Below are 14,031 nucleotides of genomic sequence, written 5' to 3'. Positions count from 1 at the left end.
AGAGAGAGAGAGAGAGAGAGAGAGAGAGAGAGAGAGAGAGAGAGAGAATTTGAGAAGGGGGAGAGATGTACAATTCGATAAAATGCGCTATTTTCGTTACGATTGATTTACTACCTCTAGGATCAACAGCTGTTTGTCTTTCACGTTAAATGTAACGTGTTATGTAACAGATTACACGCCGCGCACGTGTTGCATCAGTTGCGCTGACTAGAATTCATCGATCGAAGAGTTCAAAGAGAGAGAGAGGGGGGAGCAATAAAGAGACGGGGTGGGAGAAGAAGGAGAGATTCTTTATAAAGTAATATTAAGATATTAAATACGGAGATAAATTGAAGTAAAAAGGAAGATGTGAAATTTGACGACGTGCACCTTCCATTGACGGGATAACAAGTGTCAAAGCTTTAACGAGACAAACACATCTGCCGCTGGGCGCGTTACGCCGAAAAGAGTAAACAGTAACGACATCGGATTATGTATTCAAGCGGATTTGTTTGCGCTCGCGAAGAGCACTCGTTCCGCGACGCGCGTTACGTAAAAACACGATCGGCAATTATTGCTCATTAATATCCATGCGTTTGATCACAGGCGCGGTGTTAAAAATAAATGCTAAAATACGTCGATATAGGCGGGGAATAATCCTGCGGTATGGGTTTCAAAAAGTATTAGGGATATTAAGATTCAGCGTACCTACTATTAATATCACAGCGTACATCGTTAATGTTCTGTTGCAGATAACAACAAAGGTGGCTGTTTGCTCATCGATCGACGTGATATCGTCCTTGCGAATCTCAAAGAGCACTCGCGGTTATTGCGTTTCCGTGTCTCCCACCGTCTCCAAGGGCTGTCTCCGTCGTTATCTGTCGAAGTAGCATCCTCGTGTCGTCAAAGGGTTAACAACGGGAGTGACGTTCGAAGGAGGAAGGAGAGAAGAGAGTGAGAGAGTAGACGGAGAGGGAAGGCTCGTTTTCCGAGCGAGGGGCACGTCGAGCGTAGCCGAAACGGGAGTAGAATCACCCCCGCCGTCCGCGGACACCGCTGGATCGTCATAATCGAGTGGACAAACCGCCGACAAACAATAGGGACCTGGCCGGTGGCTTCCGATGGGGTCGTAGCCGCCGCATGCAGCGCGCGCGTATTCGTAACAGTATATCGCGATGATAGGCTAGAGCCGGTAGCGGCAGGAAGAGATCGTCGTAGGGGGAGATCGCCATAGCGTAATCGTACCACCCAAGGTGGCACAGATTGAGAGCCCCATCAGCATACATCCTCTCCTGGCTAACGAGATACCCAGCGTGTCCATCCAGTTCGTGCGCGCCGTTACGCCGCTCGCCGCTCGTCAGCTTCCGATCGGCCGAATCGCGTCGACGAGTCAGAAAATTCTGGCGCAAGTCGGAAGAAGGAAGAGAGAAAAAGAAAGAGAGAGAGAAAGAGAGAGGGAAAGAGAGAAAAAAAGGCCGGTCGGGATTTAGCTCTTAATCAACGTTGGAGCATCTAATCCTTCATCCCCGTCATCCACGCGCGCCTGTCCTCGATCTAATTTTTTTTCCTTCGTCCTCCATCGCGTCTCATCCCTCTCGGCTTAAATCGCGCCGCGAGCGTCACCACCTCGGCGTTTCACTCAGAGAAGAAACGGCGGCTCGAGAGTGACAGAGGGGGAGAGAGAGGCAGGCAAATTCGCTCTTAGTGCCCCTCGACGATCCAGCTCCGGCGATTCTCTTCCCCATCGGGACGCCCGCCGCTTCCGGCTAACTGGAAGTGAACGCTCTATGTAAACGATTGCCGAGCGCGGTTCTCATTGGAACACACAGGACGCAGGAAGCGCATCATGGAAGTGGCAAGCGAGCTGTAAGTACGATCTCTCCAATCACGTGAAATGTCGCTATTTTTATTTCCTCTCGTCGCTTTAACGATTGCCCCTGTGACTTGTAAACGACGCGATTGATGATTGATAAACGGCGATATCTTGATCAAGTTTGCATTTGCTCACAGTACGCGAATATCATTCTCGAAACGGATTTTTTCCTTCTTATATTCTGACGCAACTGCTCGGTCATTTGTTTGGACTGTTTTACATTTTATTATGATGAGCTATCATCATCAGACTGCTGATAACCATATGCGACACGTGTGTATCAAATAAACTTTACCCTCTGCCATTTGAATCTCTTGACCCAGTTGCCCCCCTTTTTCCCCCGAAATTTGGAGTCTAGACCTATAAAAAAATGTCACGTAATTTTCGATAAAGACAATTTTAAGAAATCAACTTTAAAAACAGTTTTTTCACATATTATTTCATTCGAATGTGTTTTTTAATATTTGAAATATAAGTATGAACGTTTCAATCTCTCAAATTGTTTGGCAGTTGATTAGCGTTATTTTTCCAGACTTTTATGTGTATATTATCTTTATAGCATTTTTTAATACTTTTAATTCTAAGAATTATCACTTTTTTGCGTGCACACACTTGGCAAAATATAAATTATTCGTATTGGTTTATTTAGGTTGCATGTTGACTTTTAGGCCTAATTAAATGGATTTTAATTTTGCTAATAAATAACACGTATAGGAGGACCAATTTCAATTTTGTCTCGTGATGATATCGCATGTCTCTCACTTTCTCTCTTATAATTTTATTTCCCATGATATTTTTTGCTACGTCTCACGCGATAGTCGTGATAAAATATGCGCGAGTTAGCAAGTTACGACGATTTAATCGTATTTAAGCTAAATTTTAAATTAGTATATCATTAACTTCTACCATGAATATGAAAAGGTCGTAACTTTTTATTTACGATTTAGTGATTAAATCGTAAATGAAGAGTTACGATCTAGTCATTCTAGTCATAGTAGAAGTTAATGACGTACTAATTATATACTGAACAATAATTTAGAGTTAAGCTGAAACGTGTAAAGCGATTAAAAATCATCGTAACTTGACGCATATTTTATCGCGATACGATATGTTTAAACTTCTAATCGTTCGCTGCGCGACTGTCATAGCAAAAAATATCGCAACGATTAGAAAATAAACATTATAAGGAAAAAAGACACGTAATACGCGTTTATCTCATATTACACCGCCTGATATATAAATAGCATGTCGATAGTTCGATTTATGTATCTGAAGATTAAGACGAGATATTTTACGTAATTTAATCACTGCAACTCGCTATTAAAAATGGCAAAATCGCATTTCAACGACGAGTATTCGCGCGGTGAATGGAAGTCACCCTGCGTGTATATATGCAGTTGATCCATTATACGCCGCCGTCGTATATCGTATTCAGCGGCAGCGAGATTCATTGGCACAGAATTCCATAATGGCAACAGCGGGTACGGGTGCTCGACGGCTGCTCATTAAATCATTGTTAAGCCCGTTCTTTGTGATAAGGAACAGAGAGGAGAAGACGGTTGCGCCCGCGCGCGCGCGCGCGCAGCGCATAAGAAATCATCGCCAATTCTAATGAGAATGTGCGTAGAGATACAGCTTCCGCGACGGTGCGTTCCGTCGATGAGTTTCTCGTCTCGAGAGGACGTGCCTCTTTTAGACGACACAGATCACAATTGGCAAAAAAATTTTATTTATAGCTTTATGTCACGTATCGTGCATTCTGATACGCATGGCCTGCACACACACACACGCATTTTGCTTTTTCACTTCTCTTTTACGTTGCCTGGTATAAAAGATTGTAAAAAATTTCGTGCGAATCGTAAACCGCCCAAATTGTATTCTGAAATCTAGTGACGTAGGCTGCTCGATTACAAAAAGAAATATAAAAAAGGGGAGGGCTAAGAATAGATTGAGAAAGAGTTAAAAACAACGAAATGTATGATTAACAAAACTTATAGTTGAATGAGAAGTGCGAGCTTGAGACACGATCCGATGGGTATACGCCAATGAAATGTATTATCGCGAATGCGAAACTGTGAGCGACATAGAAGCTGCACACGTATATCCTTACTGCTGATAAGGAAATACGTGCTCCGCCTCTATCGCGTTAAGCGCTACAACTGCAAATGTATCTCTTATCTCGTGCGATCACCACAGTCGATAGAATTTGATTTAGCAGACTAGACGCGTGCCGTTCGTTTATTTTTATATTGCGTGAGAGATCTTGCGTATAGAATTACCTACTCTTATAATCGATTCATCATATTGACTCGGGATAACGAATGCTTCGATATAAGATTCCTACGTCGCGAGATTAAGACATTCTTTCCTCCTATGATTTCGCTTTTCATCAAAGGTTTGCAGCTTCCGATCGTCCGTACAGATGTCAGTTACAATGTGCACGCGCGTAATACGTGCCATGTAAAACCGGTTACCGTAGTTTGCGTGCTAATTATTCAATTCAAATGCAGAAGGACAGGCGGTAAAGATACAAAAAGTCAAAAGGCTGCATGGTTTTTATGGAAATTTTTACCCGTCGGCCGTACAACATCTGAAATCAGACATCATTTCGACGCGCACGTTCTTTACTTAATGACTATGCAAAAAAGTCAAAACCGAGACGTCAAAATTCGAAGCAAATATTTACGAAGTAAGAAATTCTACCTTTACATCTTTCCTTATCTCTTTCCGTCTCTTCTTCCTTTCCGTGAATGAAATATTAAGCATCAACGAGATTATGAGTAGTACAGAAAATCTTTTTAGGCTTACGTCCAATAATGACGTTGGCTTTTCAAAATAAACAAGAGAAAGAGAGAGAGAGAGAGAGAGAGAGAGAGGAACGAAGGGAGAGATCTAGCATAGTAAATCTTCTGTGTGCAACTTCTTACGTAAGCGCGTATTCAACAAGTTGTTTGCCGAAGATAATTTTGGAACTTTTAGCCCGAGCCAACGTCGAGGGATTGAGTATTTAGCACGATGCCCGCGTGTCATTCTGCAACAGCTCGAATCCAATTAATACCTGTGCTCTATTGATTTATTCATCCATTCGTCGCTTCGCTTTATATTTGGGGCAATTAAAAACTGGAGCGTGAGAGAGGCGGCGCGGCGCGAGGGGCTCTGCATTATTCCCGTTTCTAACAATGCTTAATTATCTCTTTCACGCTGATCTCTTCTAACACACAAATTGCGGCTACTTATTATTCTTATTTCTAACCACGCTTAATTCTTCCGCGCTAATCCATTCTAACCAGCTTGCGGCTACTTTAATAGCGTATAGGATAGCCGCAAAGGATAGTTGCTCTGCCAAGCCAATCGCCGATTTTATGCTTTCCGCGAAATACGTATGGCGGCATTTGTTCAAGAGCCGTGAAATTTTTACTTCCGACGTCATATATCTCGTTAAACGAAAAAGATTCCAATTGACCGTTATTCGAGACGAGCGCGTCGAACACGCGGCAAGGTGATACCCTTTAACTCGGTATTCAGTGCAATTCATGAATGTTGTCGATTAACCGTAATATAAAACCGCGGAAAAAAACCGTACAATGCGAAACTATATATAGAGTAACTTGGCCGGAAACGCGCCGGGATCTATCATCGTAGTCTGACATTAATTCTCAGGGACGATGTTTTCCCATCTGTCCGCGAGTCCGGAATGTTCGGATTATTTTTCAACGGTCGCGTGAGGCTAATCGTGTCATGCAGCATCTGCGAATGACGTTATGCGCCGAGCATTGTGTCGCGCTATCGACGAATTAACTGGCGCAATTAAAACTCATCTCATACGTCGCGTCGTCCGTTTACCTCGACATTCTCATTCATCGCGGGAACTCACACTCGCTGTATTCATCGCGTTGCGAAATTTGATGGAAAAATCCCGGACCAGAGTCGTGTCGAAGTACAGAGCTGTTTAGAGAATTCTTGACGATAAGATAAAAATACCGGCCAGTGTGTCAGTAAGAACAGAGAAGTAGGTCACGATCCTCTCCCCCGTGACGTTACCATCTCGGCGCGACGGGTTTGCGCCGGAACTTCGGTACGAGAGACGGAAATAATGGAAACATCCGCGAAACGATCCATGACGAACGCCCACGTCGCGTGCGCGACTATCGCGCTCGCCATCGTTACCGTGTAGCCAAAGGCTTCGTTAGCCTGGGAATTTGTCACCGCTCGACATTGCGATCCTCCTTCTTCTTGTTATTAACGCGAGCCACGCGAGAAATGACGTTCGAATGGGCTCGAGCGGTGTCACGCACCGGTTTACGGTCACGCCGCCGCGCCGCGCGTACCTATAACATTCGCGACTCGCGTGTAGACCCGGAAGATCTTCGAGACGCTCGCGAGAGAACTTGGCGGAGACCGCCCCGGGTTTTCAACGTCCCGGTCCACGCTGCAGCCTCCGAGCGTTCCACTTGTTAAGTTACACGAGTAATCTGATATCCATTCCCTGCCGACAAAATAACCGAAATCAAGATTTATTGGGCGATGTTATATTAACATCGATGACATCATCGGCGACCATTGGTATTAGGACGCAACACCGTCCTTTCGTAACGAGCGTTAGATAGACGTGCCCGTGTCCTTGATCGATGACGCAATCGCGGATAAAAAAACTCACGCCGGCATACGCATCTCTATCCGGTTTTTGAACGGCACGTGCGAGATGCTTGCCATCGGGGGTCGGTGACATTTTACAATGACGGTTTTCGCCTAATCCTAAGAATTGATAATTGACAAAGATAGACCATTGACAAGTTGTGCGTATTCGTGTTCTAATAACTCTCCTTTCAGCTGCTCATGCAAATGGGCTCACGGTTCACCTCCATTGCCTTATACGTTCCTTTACACGCCGTCACGCCGCATAACCGCGTGGGACGAATTTTGTGTTTTACTTAATCGCATCGCTCGGATCGTAAAAACTGCTAGAACTTGAGTTATTACAAAAGTCGTGTGGTTGCATACGCGAGACGTATTTATTTATGCCACATGGAAACACCACACAGCGTAGCGCCGACGTCTATAAATAATCAGAGATTCCTTCATGTTTCAGTTGATCGCGTTTTATTCTCCAAAAATATTGTATGAAATCTAATGAAAATTAGCAATTTAAAGTGTTGGTTTTTAATAAAAAAAAAAAAAAAGAAAGAGAAAACATCGTTTGCATCTTAAGACGACAAGTTAATTTGTTTTCCACGTGTATTTGCTGCACCTGCTCTGTATTGTCGAATTAAAGCAATAAGCGCGACACTATATAAAGCTTATCATTCGCTTGATCCGGTTAATTCCGTAACAGCTTCGTATTAGCAAGCACATAATATAACGTAATAATAAAAATACATTCTCAATTGGCGCAAATACATAACAGCGACGTTCTCCAATAGGAGAACGACGTTCGTTATCTTGCAATATGTTAAGAGTTCCTGCGATGACAATTCGCAGTGCAATTTCTCGTCTTTTGTAAGTGCAACGCGCGTGGGTGCTGTCGATACTTCCTTAATTGTCTGACGTACTGTATCGCGATAAAGACGATTCGCCTTGGCAGCGATGATTTTTCTACTATCCAAGCCTTAATCGAATCCTAATCGATCAGCATAATCGTATTACTTTTCCGATTTCGAATTGGAAATATCTTGCATCTCTCTTTTTCTGCATGACAAAGCGCGCGCTTCTTATGCGGTTATCTTCTGGCTATGTTTCTTCGTGGACGCTGCTGAGATTGCATTATGTGCACTTCAGAGAATTAGAAGATTGAAACCTTGTGTCGCTTGAAATAGTCGATGGTTTAAAACAGTTCCCAGTTAACTGCGGAAGAGGCCGGTAATCCTCGAAAGGTGCCAGGTTCGATAAATCTGAGTTTTAAGAAGAATTGTTTATAGCCACGCGTTGTCGTGTGAAGTGCCGCTGCCAACAATCGGGAAACGTGCAAACCGTGTGCGTTAATCTTAGATCTACATACCATAAAATAGTGCTAATTGTTGAAATAAACCGTACGATTGTCCGGGAATTGAGAGAAGTGCAGAAATGAAAATATTTCAAATGCAATTGTTTCGCGATATTTAGCGATGTTATAATTAAGATATTAATTTTGCAGACTAAATTCTCATGATTATTTTATAAATTGTTTTGTATATTCCAAGTGTAATTCGTTTCGCGATATTCAACGATGCTATGAGGTATTAATTTCGCAGACTAAATTCTCGTGATTATTTTATAAATCGTTTTATATATTCCTGGTATGAGTATTATGGACGCTGACGGAACAGGGTAAGCGAAATTTATTTACGATTTCGAGCGAGATGCGAGAACAGAAAATATTGTATCGGACGATCGTAATAATCATGACGAAAATAACAATAAATAAATTTCGTAAAACCTAGATATGCAAATTTTAAAGGCTATTTATTAAACTATATTTTGCTTTAATTTTTGCAACGTTATATGAGATAATTACGATAAGAGATAAGCGTTACGTAAAAGGTAATAAAAGACTCATTAGTTAACTTACGTCGATCACAAATAAACGTGTTTAGAAATAAAAATCCTATGTTTTCAAAGCTAACGGTAAGGTTGATATTGGAATTAACCGCATGAATATCCCGTAAATGATTATAAATTCGCCGAAGATTACTATATGATTTTGTTGGTGTAATTTGGAAGAAATATTATCTATGTAACATAAAACAAAAAAATTTTTCGACGTATTAAACGTATAGTTATATTGCCTGTCAACATGTAAGAATAGACACCCATTACAAAAAGTTTTATGTCATTGTTATCAGTTTTTCAAGGTTTATGGAAAATACGAAAAAATCACGTTTATTGCGAGGAATATTAACTCTTCGAGCATCTGCTGCTGTATGTTACAGCAGTCATCTCGAAGCCGGCACGTTTACACGTCGAGTGCCAGACAGAGTATCTATCTTTCAAATTAGATGAAATATGTGGGTGTATAACTGTATCTTTTCGCGAGAGATTGTCTCGAAACTCAGGAAATAATATATACATATAATAGAAACAATTTGCGTAGTTTTAAAAGGCATTAAAGTTCGTATCTTTCAAGATTTACGCGTTATTAGTGAGTTATTTATAATAATGAATCTACGAAGCAATATCCTGACAAAACGTTCATAGTGAAAATGATCGAATTTTCAAAGGGAAAAAGAATTTTGCCGTGAAGAGAGAAGAGTTGTAAAAGTTGAAAACGTTATCAATGCGTTCCAGGTCGCCGCTATCGGGGACGGAGAATCAAGGCAAAATCAAGGAGAGGAGCTCGTATTACCCCCAAGAACCCAGCAAGAGGCCGCAGACCAGGGGGCAGAAGGTGCGATCATGTCTGGGCCATAACGCGCTAACTATACTTACAGTCTCCGGCGTTGTCGGCGGCGTGGTACTCGGCATCATATTGCGAACCACGCGGGAGAAATGGACGCCCCGCGAGATCATGTACATCAATTACTTCGGCGACCTGTTCCTGCGGATGCTCAAGAGCTTGATCCTGCCGTTGATTATCTCGAGTCTGGTGTCGGCCATCGGCTCGCTCGATCTGTCGCTCAGCGGCAGGATCGGCGCTCGCGCGATCGGCTATTACATGGCTACGACCATCTGCGCGGTTATATTAGGTCAGTGAAAAAAAGCTTGATTTAGCTCGTCGCGACGAGTTCAAGATTATTTTGTATCGCGAAGAATAAAAGCCGAGCGATAAGGCTGAAGAAACCTCCGTCCAGATATAAGCGTAATTAATACGGAAAGCTAAATACGATTGCGTATTTTCGCGTACAGTTGGATATGCGTTTAACGTTTTAAATAACGAGGTTAAATGATACGATTGCTCACATCAGCGGCGCGAATCGCGTTCAAGGGATCGTGGCGTCTCGTCGCATCGTCGTCGCGACAGCGCGCGGGCAATGATGCATTTCTCAGAAACGGTAAACGCGATGCGACAAGCGGCAGATGCCGCGCAACAGTACCCGCCGGCATTTACATATCTGGTCGCGGAGGGAATGCGCCTGATAGCCCTGAATTCTCGTGACTCATCTCGGTTAATTAACGCGCACGGCCGAGCGGAGAATCGAGCGCGAACGACGCGACAGACAACACAAATTAGCGGCAGATTACTCGGCGACATTATCGCGGAGAGTTCGCGCTGCTTTACAATATTTTGCAACGTCGGACAAATATGACGTTTTATATTGCGTTAGTCCGGAGATTAGACCGGTTATAACTTGAAACTCTTTGCTTACGTATCGCACTTTTCCCTCTTCTTCTTTTTGCAGCATTATATCGCGCCAGCTGAACAGTTTCTATTTCTCGTCATTGTGTCACCGCACTTATCTTGCCGATTTTTTATTGCGACCGCTAAGGTTATTCGTCGCTCGTTTGCCCCCGCGATTGATTAAATGAATGACAAAAATGCGAAATATCCAACTGCCGAAAGCGCATAACAGTTGTCGGTTAAATTCTGATCTTAGGTATAATTCTCGTCATGTCGATCCAACCTGGTGTCGGGAGTTCCGCACAGGAAAGCAAAAGGCCGGCGCAAAACGTTTCCACTATCGACACGTTGATGGACCTAGTGCGCAACATGTTTCCGCCAAATTTGGTTCAAGCGTGTATCGCCCAGCATCGAACCGAGCCCAAGTTACCCGAGAATTCCAGTGGTAATAATCACTTTAGCGATAGAAGAATATTTTCAATTAAATCAAATAGCAAATTTCGACCAATTTTTTGAGTTATTTTTACCCGTAAATATCACGTTTAAATTAATGTTGCCTATTAGTTCCCATGGATGAATGGGAATTGGAGGAGAAAGTAGTCTCGGGCTCCAACATCCTCGGACTCGTCGTCTTCGCGACGGTGTTGGGCATCACCCTCGGTAAAATGGGACCGAAAGCGAAGCCACTGTTGAACTTCTTCGACTCGCTATCCGGCGCTATGATGCTGATCACCAACTGGGTGATATGGTAAGACTCGCAAATAAACATCCGTTTCTCGAAACGCATTAATTTTCTCAAGAAAGACTCGCACAATCGTTACGTAACCATCGTGATCGCGCAATTCTGTCGTGATAATTCTATCGTGTCATCTCGACTATAGATCATTTTTAGAAATTTATCAACTTTTGATTTATTATTTTTTAAATTCCTATTATTATTAATCTTGATTATATGTCTTATCGAACTTTTCGATTTGACATACTGCTATTTTACTTATTTATAAATTTGTTTCCAATTTTTTTCTTTTCAATTTTCTGAAATATCCTTCAAAATCGCCTTCGAATTAAGAATCTCGAGAATATTTCCGTATGTTACGTAGGCTGTCGCCGCTCGGTGTGCTCTCCCTGGTCGCTTCAAAGATCACGGAAATGAAATCGCTCGAAGAGATAGTCGGCCAGCTTGGGATGTATTTTCTGACCGTGTTGGTCGCCTTACTCATACATGGCTTCCTAGTGCTGCCCGGGATGTACTTCCTTCTTACAAAGAAGAATCCATATGTCTACATATCGCACATGGCAGAGGCGCTCGTCACTGCCTTCGGCACATCTTCGAGCTCGGCGACCCTGCCGCTGGCCATCAGCTGTCTCGAAGAGAAAAACGGCATCGATCCGCGTGTCAGCAGATTCGTCATGCCAATAGGCGCTACCGTGAACATGGACGGTACCGCCTTGTACGAAGCTGTAGCTGCCATTTTCATTGCGCAAGTGCGTAAAGTCGCCCTTTCCTTCGGACAGCTGGTAGCGATAAGGTGAGTACTTTTATTCATCTCGCGAAGAAAGATTTGCGTTTCTAATTTGGTCTATCTGTTGCATCTAATACTTTTTCTAGTATCACGGCGACCGCCGCCAGTATCGGTGCGGCTGGAATTCCGCAGGCCGGCCTAGTGACCATGGTGATGGTGTTGGACACGGTACGACTTCCGGCCAACGATGTCTTCTTAATCATCGCGGTCGATTGGTTACTGTAAGTCCTCGCTTACGATAGAATCGGGATTACAAAGAGCATCTTTAATGTGCGCGATGTGTTTGCATTTGCAGAGATCGATGTAGAACGACCGTGAACGTTATCGGTGATTCACTCGGCGCGGGGATCGTTCAGCATCTCAGCAGGAACGAACTCGCGGCATTGCCGCACACCACGCAGCAAACGCAAAACGGAGCCGATTGCCACGCGACCACGTCGATATGAGCTGGGACGTTCGTTAATCGTTAAACCGTGTCTCCTCGACCGACGATTACGAAACCGCTTCGCGATCGGAGGATCGGATCATCCACGGCAAACATATCGACACTTATCGCGCGGCTTATCGTTGGAATGTTGCCATAATTTCTTGAGCTTGCAAGAGTCGGAGTCAAATCCGAGGATTTAAGAATATATACGAGTAAATGAATTAAAATTAAAAATTAGGATTAAGAGAATATAAATAAATTTATGGACGACAACATGATATTACTTGTTACAGCCGTGTCATGTCTGAGATTTCTAATTTCTTTTAAAGTTTTTTATAAGTTATCCTAGAATTTTGAGGAATATATATAACGCCGTTGACGGGTATCTACATTTTCAATCGTATAACGACGGTCGACGATCGCGAGATGCGATCCTGACGAAGTGTTCTTGCGTACTCAGTGTTCCGCTTTTATATTAGTCAAATAATCAGTTTAGTATTAATTACCCTATATGCGAACCAGACTACGAACGAAGGGAGCAATCAACTGTACCGTATCATAATGCCATATCTGCGACAAATACACGCGGAATGCAATGAGGGCGCGCGAATTTCTTCATTCAGTTATGCGTATGCAAGTACTATAAAGAGAAAAATTACTTTCGTAGTCACTTAATTGACATCCATTCCGCGATACAAAATATAAATATACGTAACAATAGGGCAGTTACACGTCAGTTACTAACACGTAGCTCGCGGTGCGAGCAACGAGCGTTCTACAGATGATTTTGGAATATAAGTTATGTTTGAAACTAATTTTTTTTTAACTTTAGAAATTGTAGGCCCCATTAATTAGTGAATTTGCTTGTAAAATATATAAGCATATATATATATGCTTATATATGTATATGTATATTTGTCTTCCATTTTTGCGTTTGACAAGAATTACGCTTACAAGATACTGCAACGTATACAACACGTTACATTTCGTTCGAGCCGCATAATTCGCAGTCCGGTTTTTTCTTCCGCGAGTTATCTACGTTTCTTCGGATGATTATGCATTTAAGATTGCGGAACTCGTAAAAGATTCATAAAAAGCGAAACGGTGCTCTGAGAAATTGACTTTATCATTATCTGACACGACAAAGAGTCTCAAGAGTCTTATTATTTTTATATAGGACAATAGAAACGAGAATTACGTATGTAACGTTGCTCGCGCATATTATTCCGCGCGGCGATTATATATTAAAAAATATCGTCGCGCAGTTCGTGCCATACATTATTACCATCGTATCTCGAAGGTAGTTTTTACACCTACTGATATTCAGCGAATAAAAGCAAACTTAATGAGTTCGATGCCATTAGCAACAATCTACTGTGGGACTTGACCCTTAAGTATGAAGCAACGTTGATCATCTCACGCCTCCATAGCTCCTCGATTGAGAAAACGGGCATGCAACCATGCAAGTCCCTGCATTTTACATGTTTCTTCGCGCGATAAGAAAAAAAATTCCGTGACACAAAAATGTAAAAACGTTTCAAAAAACACGCGTTCAACCGTTGAGCATATATCAAACGACGAAAAGCAAAATCCGTACTTAAGGGTTGAAACACTTCTTTCTTTACACCCTTTTATCATTTGGCATAACAAGGATGACCGCTAAATTATTATGTCTTCGCGCGGCATGTAAAAAAATTATGTGGAAAAAATAACAAAATGATTAATAAACAAATTATCTGATCTATTACGCAAATTTTTTGGTCGAAGATCCTTTTGTTAATTTTTCGCGGAACTCTTTCCAGATTTATCTAAAAGGGAAACGTAAGTTTGGTGGACATGTCGTTATATTCGTATATATATGTATTATATAATTATACATATATCATATATATTGTATTATATAATTAACGAAAATGATCAACAAGAAAAATGATTCGTTAAAATTTTTGCATCATATCGCAAATGGAACCTGCAGGTG

General features: G+C 42.3%; 1 protein-coding gene across 2 annotated transcripts; it reads left to right on the top strand.

Moving 5' to 3' along the window:
- The first annotated feature begins 394 nt into the window (after window positions 1–394).
- On the top strand, window positions 395–13,797 carry LOC112457603 (excitatory amino acid transporter 1-like). Of its 2 annotated transcripts, none has more exons than XM_025020763.1 (7): window positions 395–1,845; window positions 9,113–9,510; window positions 10,360–10,548; window positions 10,668–10,851; window positions 11,204–11,632; window positions 11,713–11,847; window positions 11,922–13,797. In XM_025020763.1, the coding sequence occupies exons 1-7, from the start codon at window positions 1,826–1,828 to the stop codon at window positions 12,070–12,072; spliced, it is 1,506 nt and encodes a 501-aa protein (XP_024876531.1). In that variant the 5' UTR covers window positions 395–1,825; the 3' UTR covers window positions 12,073–13,797. The 2 variants fall into 2 exon arrangements, with proteins under 2 accessions (XP_024876531.1, XP_024876530.1); XM_025020762.1 differs by lacking the exon at window positions 395–1,845 and adding an exon at window positions 8,016–8,155.
- Window positions 13,798–14,031: the final 234 nt, after the last annotated feature.

The sequence above is a fragment of the Temnothorax curvispinosus genome, unplaced genomic scaffold (assembly GCF_003070985.1).
Source record: "Temnothorax curvispinosus isolate PA1 unplaced genomic scaffold, ASM307098v1 QBEX01007973.1, whole genome shotgun sequence".
Lineage (NCBI taxonomy): Eukaryota > Metazoa > Arthropoda > Insecta > Hymenoptera > Formicidae > Temnothorax > Temnothorax curvispinosus.
Note: the sequence above shows the minus strand (reverse complement) of the source record. Positions and strands in the feature narration are given on the sequence as shown.

Coding starts and splice junctions, on each gene's coding strand:
- LOC112457603 (XM_025020762.1), top strand. CDS start 8,127: ATGAGTATTATGGACGCTGACGGAACAGG. Junction 8,156..9,112: donor ATGGACGCTGACGGAACAGG/GTAAGCGAAATT, acceptor AATGCGTTCCAG/GTCGCCGCTATCGGGGACGG. Junction 10,549..10,667: donor GTTACCCGAGAATTCCAGTG/GTAATAATCACT, acceptor GTTGCCTATTAG/TTCCCATGGATGAATGGGAA.